The 12,215-nt window shown below is 38.2% G+C and overlaps 2 protein-coding genes across 3 annotated transcripts in view; one reads left to right on the forward strand and one right to left on the reverse strand.

The window, feature by feature from the left end:
- Positions 1 to 12,173, reverse strand: LOC140326474 (uncharacterized). 2 transcript variants are annotated; one of them, XM_072405102.1, is made up of 2 exons: positions 11,935 to 12,173; positions 1 to 2,716 (listed from the first exon to the last, which is right to left on the reverse strand). In XM_072405102.1, exon 2 carries the CDS (start codon positions 2,541 to 2,543, stop codon positions 1,221 to 1,223), a length of 1,323 nt encoding a protein of 440 aa, XP_072261203.1. In that variant the 5' UTR covers positions 2,544 to 2,716; positions 11,935 to 12,173; the 3' UTR covers positions 1 to 1,220. The 2 variants fall into 2 exon arrangements, with proteins under 2 accessions (XP_072261203.1, XP_072261204.1); XM_072405103.1 differs by lacking the exon at positions 11,935 to 12,173 and adding an exon at positions 10,089 to 10,201.
- Positions 11,964 to 12,215, forward strand: part of LOC140326473 (potassium voltage-gated channel subfamily V member 2-like) — a 17,187-nt gene continuing 16,935 nt past the window's right edge. The window contains exon 1 of the mRNA XM_072405100.1: positions 11,964 to 12,065. The gene's annotated coding sequence lies outside the window, so the exon portion shown is untranslated. The remainder of the gene's footprint in view (positions 12,066 to 12,215) is intronic.

Below are 12,215 nucleotides of genomic sequence, written 5' to 3' on the forward strand. Positions count from 1 at the left end.
TTTTGAGAAAACCAGTTTATTATATTAGCAACAATGAAAGAAAAAAACTATTTGTGATAATTGAAAAAGGGAAATTTTAGCTTTTTTATTGCTGTAAAACACTGGCAATTTTTTCTCATTGTGGTGTGCCTTTTTTCAACGTTATCTGGTCATAAAAGTAGATTCAGACCAGTTCCATGCTGTGCAAAAACAATGGGATAAACTATGTTTTACAATTGTATACAATTAAAGGATGCAGCTGCACAAGGGCAATTTTTTTTTTAATTGTGACACAAAAAATTGCAAATTATTCCTATTTCTTTTTTACACCAAAAATAGGCATTTAATTATTTTCTAATTGTGATTTCAGATGAGATTCAGCCGATCACAAAATATTACAGTTTTGACGACCTCAAGTTAGCTTAGTGCCTGAATTGAAACCTGTGTAAGTTTGTGCATCTCTGGGACTAGTCTTTATGCTATTTCATGAGTCAAGTGTCACACCTAACTCCTCCTTGCTAAAGTGCCAAATCCTCTGTTCTGCATTTGTGTCCATCATGTTCTTTGATTAACACAGCACTGCCACACAGTAGAGTCAAGTGACCTGACTTGTTTTCTAGTTAAAAGCGGAGGGTAAAGTTCTGCTTTCAAAATTTGCAATTAATCAAGACTTTTATTGCAGACAGGACATGTCCCTTCTGCAATAAAAAAAGGCTGAGATGTGCAGCGTAACAAACGAATGCATTTAAAAAATTTCAGTCAGGCAGATAAGGTTTTTTACGGCAGGAGGAACTTCACCTGTCCCATATTTAGGATTTAGTTCTGCTTTCATGAACACGTATGCACAGCTGGATGACTTCCTTAATTAATTCTTCAAAGTTCCACTGTACAAGGGGTCGGCTATTTATAAGACAGGTTACATCTTAATCCAGTTGAATACTGACTGACAGGGCAATGACTTTTACACATGGAGTGGCTTAAATGCTCACCATAGTACATTCAGGTGAAGGCTTCCCTTTTGTTTTCCTCAATTTAAAAGATGTCTCTCTCATTTACTGTCATAACCCAGGGTGTCATAGGAGCAGAAACTGAGGGCTGTTTTTTTTTGTGCCAGTGGCATACACTAGCAAATTTGCCCTGGTGTCACAGAAAGAATGTGAGGGAAAACAAATGTAATTTTTGAACTTACAGAACTAGAAAAAAAACACATTATTCCAAAAGTAATTTTGTTTTTGACATTTTTAATTTGGGCCGTCATTCTCAAAACCTTGATAATTGTTTGTATCACAATCCATTTGTTGCCCATTAGGTGAAAACTGAACGTTCATGCTGTTTTGATTTCCTATCTGCACATTTTCAACATTGCTGATATGAATAATTGGGGTCTGTCCATGACAAACAGTGAGTGGAGGTTGGGTCTGTTGTGGCAACATATTGGTATCAGCCATAGGCCATTGTAGGGTAATATTTTGCTGCTGTTGAAAACAAAGAAAATCTGTAGTACTTTGCATTCCTTGTCTCCAGCGCTCAAATTGATCTCTAATCACATTTTGCTTAAATGTCCTACGCACTTTATCTTTAAAGACAGGGGAGTTCTCATCCAAGGGAAGCAGAGATTTTATCCACAATGGAATCTTGCCATCTGGTTTCTTTGAGCAAGGATAAAAAGGAATAACACTCCCCATTTTATGAGCATTTTCTATAGAGTTCATCATTGCTGTAGTACTCTGGAAGCCACCCCATGTGGTTTGCAAAAAAGCATTAGTGAGCAGAAGTATAATATAGGCACTGTTTTCCACTGCATTTTCAAGACACGTTAGAGGACTAACTCCTGGAGTCTCAAATCCCTCACAGAAAGTTGTACCTTTCCCAACACCAAGGAGTTCTAAAACATTACAAACCCTGCTAGCAATTACCTGGTCTTCAGGTGCATGAAAAATTACAAAACTGAAAAACTGTTGTGAAGTAATAGAAGAATAAACAGGTATACTTGGAGGCTTAGAAATCGAAGATACAGTGTGCTCAGGCACAAGATTGCATGAGGAATCCGATGTTGTCTCAGACAAGGGATTGACTTTATTAGTTACATCAGGTGAAAATGTATGCACTAAATCTGGAAGATTTAAATTGGCTGGATCAGGCACCGTTTGAGAACTATACAGAGATATTTGTTCACTGACATTTTTGTCTACTGAAACTGGCTTCTCAATTTTTTCACTTGCCGAGCACAGAGGACCAGAAAGTTGTTGAATTTTCTCTTGATTGATGGTACATGAATTGGTAGGGTTTTCTGGAAAAACAACATGTTTGCACTGTGACCTTTCATTACAAATTATACTAGTTGTACAAGGAGTCTGGATACTTGTACAAAGGCTTTGCTTCTTGATTGAGTCTTGCAAAAGGGTCCTGGTAGGTGACTGGCTAATTTCTAAGGAATTGGATATGAGAGACAAAGAATCGTTTGTCTGTCTTAGTATGGAAACCTCTGGACTGTGTAGACCTGATCGCAAAGTATGTGGGCCATCATCAAGATCTGTGTTTGAGTGATTTCTCAACATCTTCATGTACTTTTAATTTATATAGATTTTCAGTTTCTTTAATCACTTTTCTAGAAATGCATTTGCAAAAATATGTCAGGATCCCAAATGGTAAGCAGAAACAAAGTAGCAGAAACTTGAAATGCACACATATATGTCAGCCTAAGCAGGAGATAATTGCTTGAAGACTTGAAAGTACCCTGGTTAAATAAAAAGAAAAAAATGTAATAAACCAATTAGAACATTAGAACATCTAATCATGAAAACTACAAACATACAAAATCATTAACTACTTTTCTAACAAAATAAAAATATAATATTTTCTTTTTGGTGTTATATATAAAAAAGACTGGTTACTTGCTTACAAGTGTATGCCATATTTCATTCCGCATTATTTGTAATCTTGTACTGAATGTGTAAGCAAAATATTCCAATTGTTAATTCAACGGGTTATTATGTATGCACATCCAAAATGCATTCTCACCTTCACTAGTCACCTATTACACACATTATATCAGCCTTGAGCATAAATCATTTTAAAAGTCACTTCACAAAGATTACAACACAAATTATTACTCTTCAGGTCCATTCAGGCCTTGTACCTTTCTCTTAACTAATTAGTTTCTACAAAATAATAGCTAGGAGAAGCAAGCTGCAAGTCCAATAATACCTTTCTGTAGTAATACGTGTTCATTTTATATGGTTAAGCGAGTATGATTATTATTAACAACTTCTATTAGTTACCATGTAGGTACACTGCACAGTTTTGATGACAACTGCATTAAATTCACGGACTATGAGGTTGTTCCCTCTAATCCCAGCAGAGGAGACATGGACATCATACTGTTACAGCAAGAAACTAAATAGATTATCCAAATGCAACCATCTATCCTATCTAAACAAAGTAATAAGCTAGAAACCCTTTCTACTTTAATAACCATGACCAGTACTATAACCTTCACAACCTGCCCTAACTATATTTTGTCACTGTTATCTGGATTATCCATGTCACCACATGCAACTGCAAATGTCTAACTACTGATTTCAGCTCTATTCTTCTCTTTATGTTATACTCTAATGCTCCAATCTGTTATTTCAATGATTGTCCAAGGATTGATGTTACCTAAACACTGGAAAAATGTTCCCATGTTCTTAATTTAGGATATCTATCTCTTTCACTCATATTCCTTTTATACACATATATATATATATATATATATATATATATATATATATATATATATAGTTAGGTCCAAAAATATTTGGACAGAGATACCTTTTTTCTAATTTGGTTCTGTACATTACCATAATTAATTATAAATGAAACAACTCAGATAAGGTTTAACTGCAGACTTTCAGCTTTAATTCAGTGGGTTGAACTAAAGGATTGCATAAAAATATGAGGAACTAAAGCCTTTTTTAACACAATCACTTCATTTCAGGGGCTCAAAAGTAATTGGACAGATTAAAAAGCTGAAAATAAAATGTTCATTTCTAATACTTGGTTAAAAGCCCTTTGCTGGCAATGACAGTCTGTAGTCTTGAAGTCATGGACATCACCACATGCTGGGTTTCCTCCTTTTTAATGCTCTGCCAGGCCTTACTGCAGCGGCTTTCAGTTGCTATTTGTTTGTGGGCCTTTCTGTTTGAAGTTTAGTCTTCAACAAGTGAAATGCATGCTCAATTGGGTTCAGAACAGGTGACTGAGTTGGCCATTCAGGTAATGTACAGAACCACAATTAGAAAAAGATTGGAAAAACACAATGCCCATATTGGTAAGCCTTGGTTTCTACTACAATATTAAGAATGTAAGGTCAAAATGTTGCATCACAGATGAAAATACGGCGTGTGGGATATTTTCTTGCCACATTTTAGGCCCAGCTGAGCTATGTTAAATACCACAGCCTACCTTGGCATTGTAGTTAATCATGTCTATCTCTTTATGACAGCAGATTACCAACCTTCTAATAGCGGAACACCATCCCATGTTACAGAGCTCAAATCATCAAAAGGGTTTGCCGACATAAAAGCGAGTTCACTGTACTTAAATGGCCTCCCCAGTCACAAGGTATCAATCCTTCACAGCACATATAGGACATGGTTCAATGGGAGATTCAAATCCCCCTCCAAAAAAAAAAAAAAAAAACATCCATCTGGTCTTTAGGTTCTAAAATTCAAATATAACTTCAGGTGTAAAACGATGCACAGCAGATTCCACCAGTACACCCCGGGAATAGCTTGTAGTAGTATTAACCTAACTCATTTGTTAACTGTATGACTTATATCAGTATCTCACATTGTTGTGGAGGAATTTTGTCCCATTCTTCTCAATAATGCTTCAGTTTGAGGATTGCAGGCATTCAATTATGCGTAGCTCCCTTAAGGTCCCACAATTGGACCATTGGAATTGCTTGATTTTTTTTCGTTTTCGGACATTCTGTTGTAGATTTGCTAGTGTGCTTGTAATCATGGTCCTGCATTACTCAAGTAAAGTACCTGAGGAGTTTGTAGTCAACTCACTGACAGCAAGGTGCCCCCTGTACTGTATTTGCAAAACGATCTGAAATCATCACAACCCCACCACCGTGCTTGACAGTTGGTATGAGGTGTTTGTGCTCATATGCAGTGTTTGATTCTCCCCAAACATTTTGTAGTATGTTTGGTTGCGACTTTGCAAACATAATCTAACCCATATAGTTACATGGTTAGGTTGAAAAAATACATACACCATCAAGTTCAACCACTAGGGAAATAAACATACCCCAGATAAAAAAAAAACATATCTTGCAAATGGAGGGTAACTCTCCTTTCTTTAAATCTCACACAGTATGCTAAATCCCTAATTGAACATCATACATAGACACTGTTCAGGATCGCAGTGTGAACTGAACGGAAGGTACATTTCCCCTATATATGGACGCTGGTTCCTTTTAAACTAGTGTGTTGGGAAGGGAGTCCGACATTGTTTTTCTGTTGGGCAAATATGTTGCTGTGTTTTTGCAGGTTGTCACGTAACCCAGACTCCAGACTGAGGGGGAAGAATTAGGTAGGCCTCTTTGGTCCATCCGAGTACACATCGAGAGTTGTTTATACCCCCCTGGTTTGCTGAAAAGAAGCTGTTTTTTTATTTATCCTAAAAAAGACTTGTGTCTGTTACATCCTTTTTGTGAGAAGCATGGTTGCTGAGGTCTGAGCTAATCCCCAGACTTTACAACACAAACAACAATGGGGGTGCAAAAAAGGATTCCTCTGGAATTTAAGTCATTTTAAATAATAATTTTTGTTATCACTGTTGCACTTGGATAAAAACGCCATCACTTTTCATCAATTCTGCAAACTGATGATTTGGAAAATCGCAACACAGGAATATTATTCACCTTCGCAGTCTACCAGAAGCCATGGGCAACGTGGATCTGAAGGATACCGTCTCCACCATTTTAAGTACTGGACCGATCACCTACTGTTGAGATCCAACTGTACAGAGTCCACAGACCCCAAAATGCATCTGGAACGTACCGCAGAGACATAATATGTAGGGTACATTTTTATACAATAAATGAGCAAATAATGCAGAAAGCCTTGAATAAATTCCCTGTAAACTTTGACGGTTCAAGCCGCACGCTAAGAATGCACCACACATTGAAACCACTGCTATATTTATTACGTTCAGTAGGAGCTACCTACCGTTGGGGACATCCATTCCACCTTGAAATATCTAAAGAAAACACCTTCTTCACTCTACAGAACCACTCTCAACTACCTCACCTCTTCGCCATGTTTAGTGTGGATCCTATAGAAATTCCTGACTGGTTGGATCTCACAATTCATCAACATCATCACTACCAAGGCAATTTATAGGAGGCCCCTGCCACTGCAACAGGCCAACACAACCAACTCCAGGAATTAATCACACAGACACCGCAGGATACACAGAAGCATAAGAACCCAACACTAACAATCACACACTACCCCACCTCGATGGTCTTCGATCTGTCACTGCAATACTCCTTGGACTGCCTCAAGATTACAAAAATCATCATTATTCCAGCCTACCCTAGGATTTTGTAATTCAAGATTGGATACATTGGCTCTTCAAGACTATAGATGGGCTCCAGGTTGTCCACATTTCCACCTGAAATCAACAGAGATCTACTATGCAGTTACCTCGGTTAGACATACAGATCCTATGCTAATTACATTAAATAATGGGCCTGTGTTACATATATCCACACACATATATCCTCTTCCTAACTGGCTGCTGGCATCTTGCACCTTCTAACTAGAAACCAACAGTCTAAAGATCTTTTCTTGAACATCCCTGTAATCTAAACGTCCATTTGAACACCTATAGAACTAACCATCAGACTCAGACTAACAGCTTTATCAAAACCTCCTTGACAGTACACCGCAAATATCTAATCTGACTAACAGCTATATGGAAATCTTTGGTATATTATACCGTGAATAATTCATACAGAGATTCTCCAATAAGCCTCGATGAATTTGATGAGGGATCTGTCTGAGTGGGGTCACAACTTTGCCAAGTTAAAATATTTTTCATAACCATTTGACACCTAGATAGTTAACATTACTTACCATCTTTCTGTATTGTGATGATTAACAATTGGTCGTCCTACGACCAACCTTGGTCTCAAAAATCTTGAGGAAGCCAAAAGGTGAAACACGTCGGGGTTCAAGACACCTTTTTGATTATATGACTATAACCCCGTGCGTGGATATATGCAACACTGGTTCATTATTTATTTGTAATTAGCACAGGATCTATATGTCTAGCCAAGGTGACAGAATAGTGGATCCCTGTTGATTTCAGGTGGAAATGTTGAAAAATTAAAACATTTCTGATTTTTTATAACAAATGCCTGTAAAGGCCTACTTTTCTTCTTTCCTCTTTATAGTATATGATTTGTTTTATATACTGATGCCAGTTTGTTCTGTACATATTTTTATTTCACATGCTTTTTCATTTAGGTAACCCATGCTGTTTATCAGTGGTCATACAGTTCCTTGAGGATATGTGATTGACTGTTCGAAAATATTTCTGTTTGAAATGTTAATGTTTGTTGATTTTCCTAAAAATTTTACATGCAAGGGGTAGTAACAAATCTCATACACTGCTTATGTCATTTACCACGATACCAGCCTTGATAGCTATACGCCTCGAGGATGACGCTGCCCCTCCCTCTCAAGTTCCGCTTCCCCCAATAGGGCGCTTTCTCCTTGCAAGTTGGGGTTGAAGCAAATTCTTTTACTTAGAATCCTCCACCTATTTTTTGTGCCCCTTCTAATTTTCTTACCCCATATCCTAATTCACACTGTTCAGCCCTACCCACAACCTTCCTCCCCCACTTACATCCCATATCCTTGGCAATATCCCTAATTGCAGGTTCATTTTAATATCCGTATGGATTACCAATCTATACAATGTCTCCTGTCCAATCAACCTCTCTGAACATCAAGGGTCTTAACCCCCCTGGGAAATGTTCCATTCTCCTAAATGAGCTGGACCATTTATAACGTGCCACATTGCTTTCCTACAGGAAACACATTTTCGATATGACAAAATACAAAATTTGTGGAATAGATGCTTCCACCTGGCTTACCATAGCACCTCAGCAGACTCCAAATCTAAAGGTGTTGGTATCCTGATAGCTAAATCGTCACCATGGCAACGTCTTGCAGTACATTCTAACCTGGAGGGTAGATTTCTGATGGTAAAAGGCCCAAGTTTTCACAACATATCTACCAAATGCTAATTTCCTTAGTTTCTTCCTGGACATAGTGGATGAGTTTTCAGATGGTAACTTAAAAAGAGGGGATTTTATTCTGGCAATTGATCCTACAATTGATGTCTCTAGGAGAAGGGGGGGGGGAGGGGGCTCACATTTGTAATTTTCTTCACTCAAAAAGTTAAAGGACACTCTTTCATACTTGATTAGTAGAAATTTGGTGGGTCATAAACCCCACTACACCTACTACTCGGCAATACATAGGACTTACTTCTTTCTGGTAAACACCATTCTATCTTGCTAATCTCTTCATCTGCCATAGGGGTTACTACATTTTTTCATCATTCACCCACATCACTAACAGTAAACCCTACACACTTCTCTCCTAAATCCTATTCCTTGAGGCTCAATGACCAGCTGCTACAAAAGCCTGAAATCTAAAGATCTCTAAAAACTAAGCTCCACTCCTTTACAATCAACAAAGATTTGGTTACTAATGCAATGATTCTTTGGGAATCTCATGTTTTATAAGAAGGTCAAGTTTTCCAACAAGATCATAAGCCACCAGAAGCAGCAGGAAACTCCCCAAAGAACTTCTTTTTCTCCTCATTATACAATCTCAACACTAAAAATGACCACTTCACACCCAGCCCCAAAACTGCCTTGATATAGGCATTTAAGAGTATCTTAAATCAGCTCAGACCAACTCCAGGGACCCATCACAACAGAAGAACTACAAGGAGCATTATTCAGAGCAGCATCTGGGAACACACCAGGCCCCGATGGGCTGTTGCTTAACTATTACAAACAGTTCTTCCCAATTAAAGCACCATATTTTATTGAAGCTTAAAATGCTACCACAGATGGACATTCCCAGCTGATTCACATCGAGCACATGTAACAGTTCAGGTAAAACCTAACAAAGACCACAACTTAAGCTCAAGTTATTGCCCAATATAGTTTTTAATTTGTGACATAAAACTATTTGCAAGTATTCTTGCAAATCGCTTATTGCCTATTCTGCAATCCCTTATACACCCTGAATAAAATGTTTTTTTTTACCTTTGCGGATAACCAGGATAGCACAATTCACACCCTTAATCTAATTGACTACATACATACACAAGAAATGTCTGCAATGCTGCTTGCGACCAATGCTGAAAAGGCCTTTGACAGGGTTGATTGGTCCTTTCTTAAAGTTACTTTATGACACACTGGTGTACCCTCTAATTTCCTCAATTGGATTTTAGCATTATACACCAAACCATTCTCTATTATTAATGGTACCATACAGGGGAGCCCACCCGGGTGACCCCCCCCCCCCCATACAGGACAATATCCAATTATCTACCTCCAAAAGGCATAATTTAGAAGCACATTTCCCCTTTACATGGACAAGACATGCTATGTCTTATTTAGGCACATGCATTCCTGCAACTCTCGCATGTAGAAGAACTGACCATTGATAATCCGGTTTCTTCAGTTTTCCGGCATGAAGTTCGGGTCGCATTTTTAATACAGGGACTGTAGTACAGTTTAGCCACTTATGTTTTGATGGTGTTGTTCTGCAGAAACAGCTGTTAGGTCTTGCTTGCCTCACTAAATACACCTTGAAACGTCCCTGCGGCTTGCTCTCCGGAACTGTGCCAGATGTCTGCAGGTGCAGCGAGAGGAAGACTGGCCTGTGTGGAGGTTGGAGTATAACCTCAAAAATCTGGCACTCCTCAGGCCTGGAGGTTGCCGGATTTTTGAATGCCAACTGTACTCACTTCTTCCTAATAGTATACAGAATACAGAAATATTTACAAAGATGGAAGCAACTTACCCTTTCCTGGTTTGGGAGATGTAATGTACTCAGGATGAATATTATGCCCAGACTACTTAATCTATTACAGACTTTGCCAATATCCATTCTTAAGTACAGCCTACAAAAATTCAGACAGGAATTTATTAGCTTTATCTGGCACTTTGACTCACTCCTTATAAATAGGCTTAATATAGTATTACCTAAATCAAGGGGTGGCATGGCATTCCCCAATCCATTATGTAACATACAGCCACGCATCTAGACAGACTAATGGATTGCTGTAGCAAGACAGTATGGACAAAAACATAAAAGGTGATGCCTCAAGAGAAGGACAGCACATTGAGAACCCAATTGAGTGATGTGTAGAAACTGTTTTAATACTGTTTTTTACTATTTTCATTTTTACTGGTTCTAATTAGGGTACAGCTGAAGACAGGACAAATCCAATAATATAAGTGGCTTGAAAAGCCATAAAAGTAATTGTTTGCTAAAAGTTTACCTGTAATGTTTATCTACATTGTTTTCTCTCTTTTATATTGAAGATGAAAAAATAAACTGTGTTATCTGCCTTGCATTCTCCTGTTCTCTTTTTCTGATGCTGGGCAGGGCTTGGAAAGGTCATGTACTGTTGACTGCAAAGCAAAGACAACACTGATCGAAGGTTTCCAGGCCAAAAGTGAAATCAGTATGGTACACTGTAGTTCTAATGAACACAGCCAATGCAAAAGTGACAATGGGAATATTTGTCTGAATAAACGAAACTATACATTTTCTATTACAGATAATGACAAAGTTACTGCTAAATTAACATATGGTTAAAACCAAGATAAAAATTGTCCTGGTTCCAGTAGGGTGCATATTTGCGAAACGCTGAAGTGGTTAAAGGTGAAGAATAAAGAAATGAAAAGGCTGAAACTAAAAATTAAAAAGTGGCACCTAACTTTAATCCTACAAATCCCTCGATTGTGCTGGTCCTTTCCACGATCCAGTCCTGCGTCGTCCTGAAATTGTTCTCTGTCCCGGCGAGAAGGAAGCACCAGGTGCCGCTATCTTCTGTCTTCTTGCTACATCACCCGACCTCGCACTGCGCATGCGTGAGATTGACATCCCTTTCCCTTTGGTAGAAAAATACTACCAGAGCCTCCCAGGATGCATGACGCAACTTTGGTATCCCGGGAGGCTCTGCACTCCCACTAAGTCTCGATCGATGTGGCGATCAAGACTTAAAGGGATGGTGCTGCACCCTTTTTTATTTTTTTAATATTGGTGTTGCACTTAAAAAAAAAAAAACAACATTTTTGCTTTATTTAGAAGGGTTGCCTACTCTTCTATGTAAAAATGTTGAGTTTACGCTTTAGGTTAGCTATCTTACACCCCATCTAGGCAAGAGTGACATCTAGCCTGGAAATGTGGTGTCCCAAAATGACATCACCCACACTTATGTATTGAAACTTTTTTCAACTTATTTTTTCTCTAATTTTATGTTGAGGAGGGGGGTGAGGTAAACTTTCTTAACACTTCCAAAACAGTTTCAAAATGTCATCCAAAATCAAGGTTGTGTGAATAGAAATGTAAAATTGATCAATATTGCAACTAATGTATTTTGTGTGTGTGAGGTAGTGCTAGGCCATGATGCAAGCAAAATGTACAACTAGTTGAGCTCATTTTTACTCACAGGGAATCACCACTGAGAACTATCAGCACAAAAGGGGAAGGTACATACATTGCTGAACTTACACTGTATTTAGTGACATAACCTAAAATGTTATTAGAGAACCAACATATTATTTATATCTATGTATCCAGCCTCAGAATATCAAGCCGAATCTGTGTGTTTCTTTATCACACGAATATTAAGCCTTACCAGTGTAGTCCGGATGTGATAGACGTCCTCTTTATTAAGACTTCCCTGAGAATATGACAGGAAGAGTTCACACAAAGTGACAGCAGCCCAAACAATAGCAGCCGCCACTATAGCACTGACGTAGTTATCCTGTAAGTATCATAGCACGTTGGTTTGTCCTATTAAGCCGTACTTCGGTACTTTAGTACAATACAGGGTTATTTTAGGATTTCAGACAGAAACATAAAACGTTTCTACAAGTTCCTATTCACGGCACCCGGAAATGATGTCGGCTAAGAAAC

This window comes from Pyxicephalus adspersus, chromosome 3 (genome assembly GCF_032062135.1).
Source record: "Pyxicephalus adspersus chromosome 3, UCB_Pads_2.0, whole genome shotgun sequence".
NCBI classification, from domain to species: Eukaryota; Metazoa; Chordata; class Amphibia; order Anura; family Pyxicephalidae; genus Pyxicephalus; species Pyxicephalus adspersus.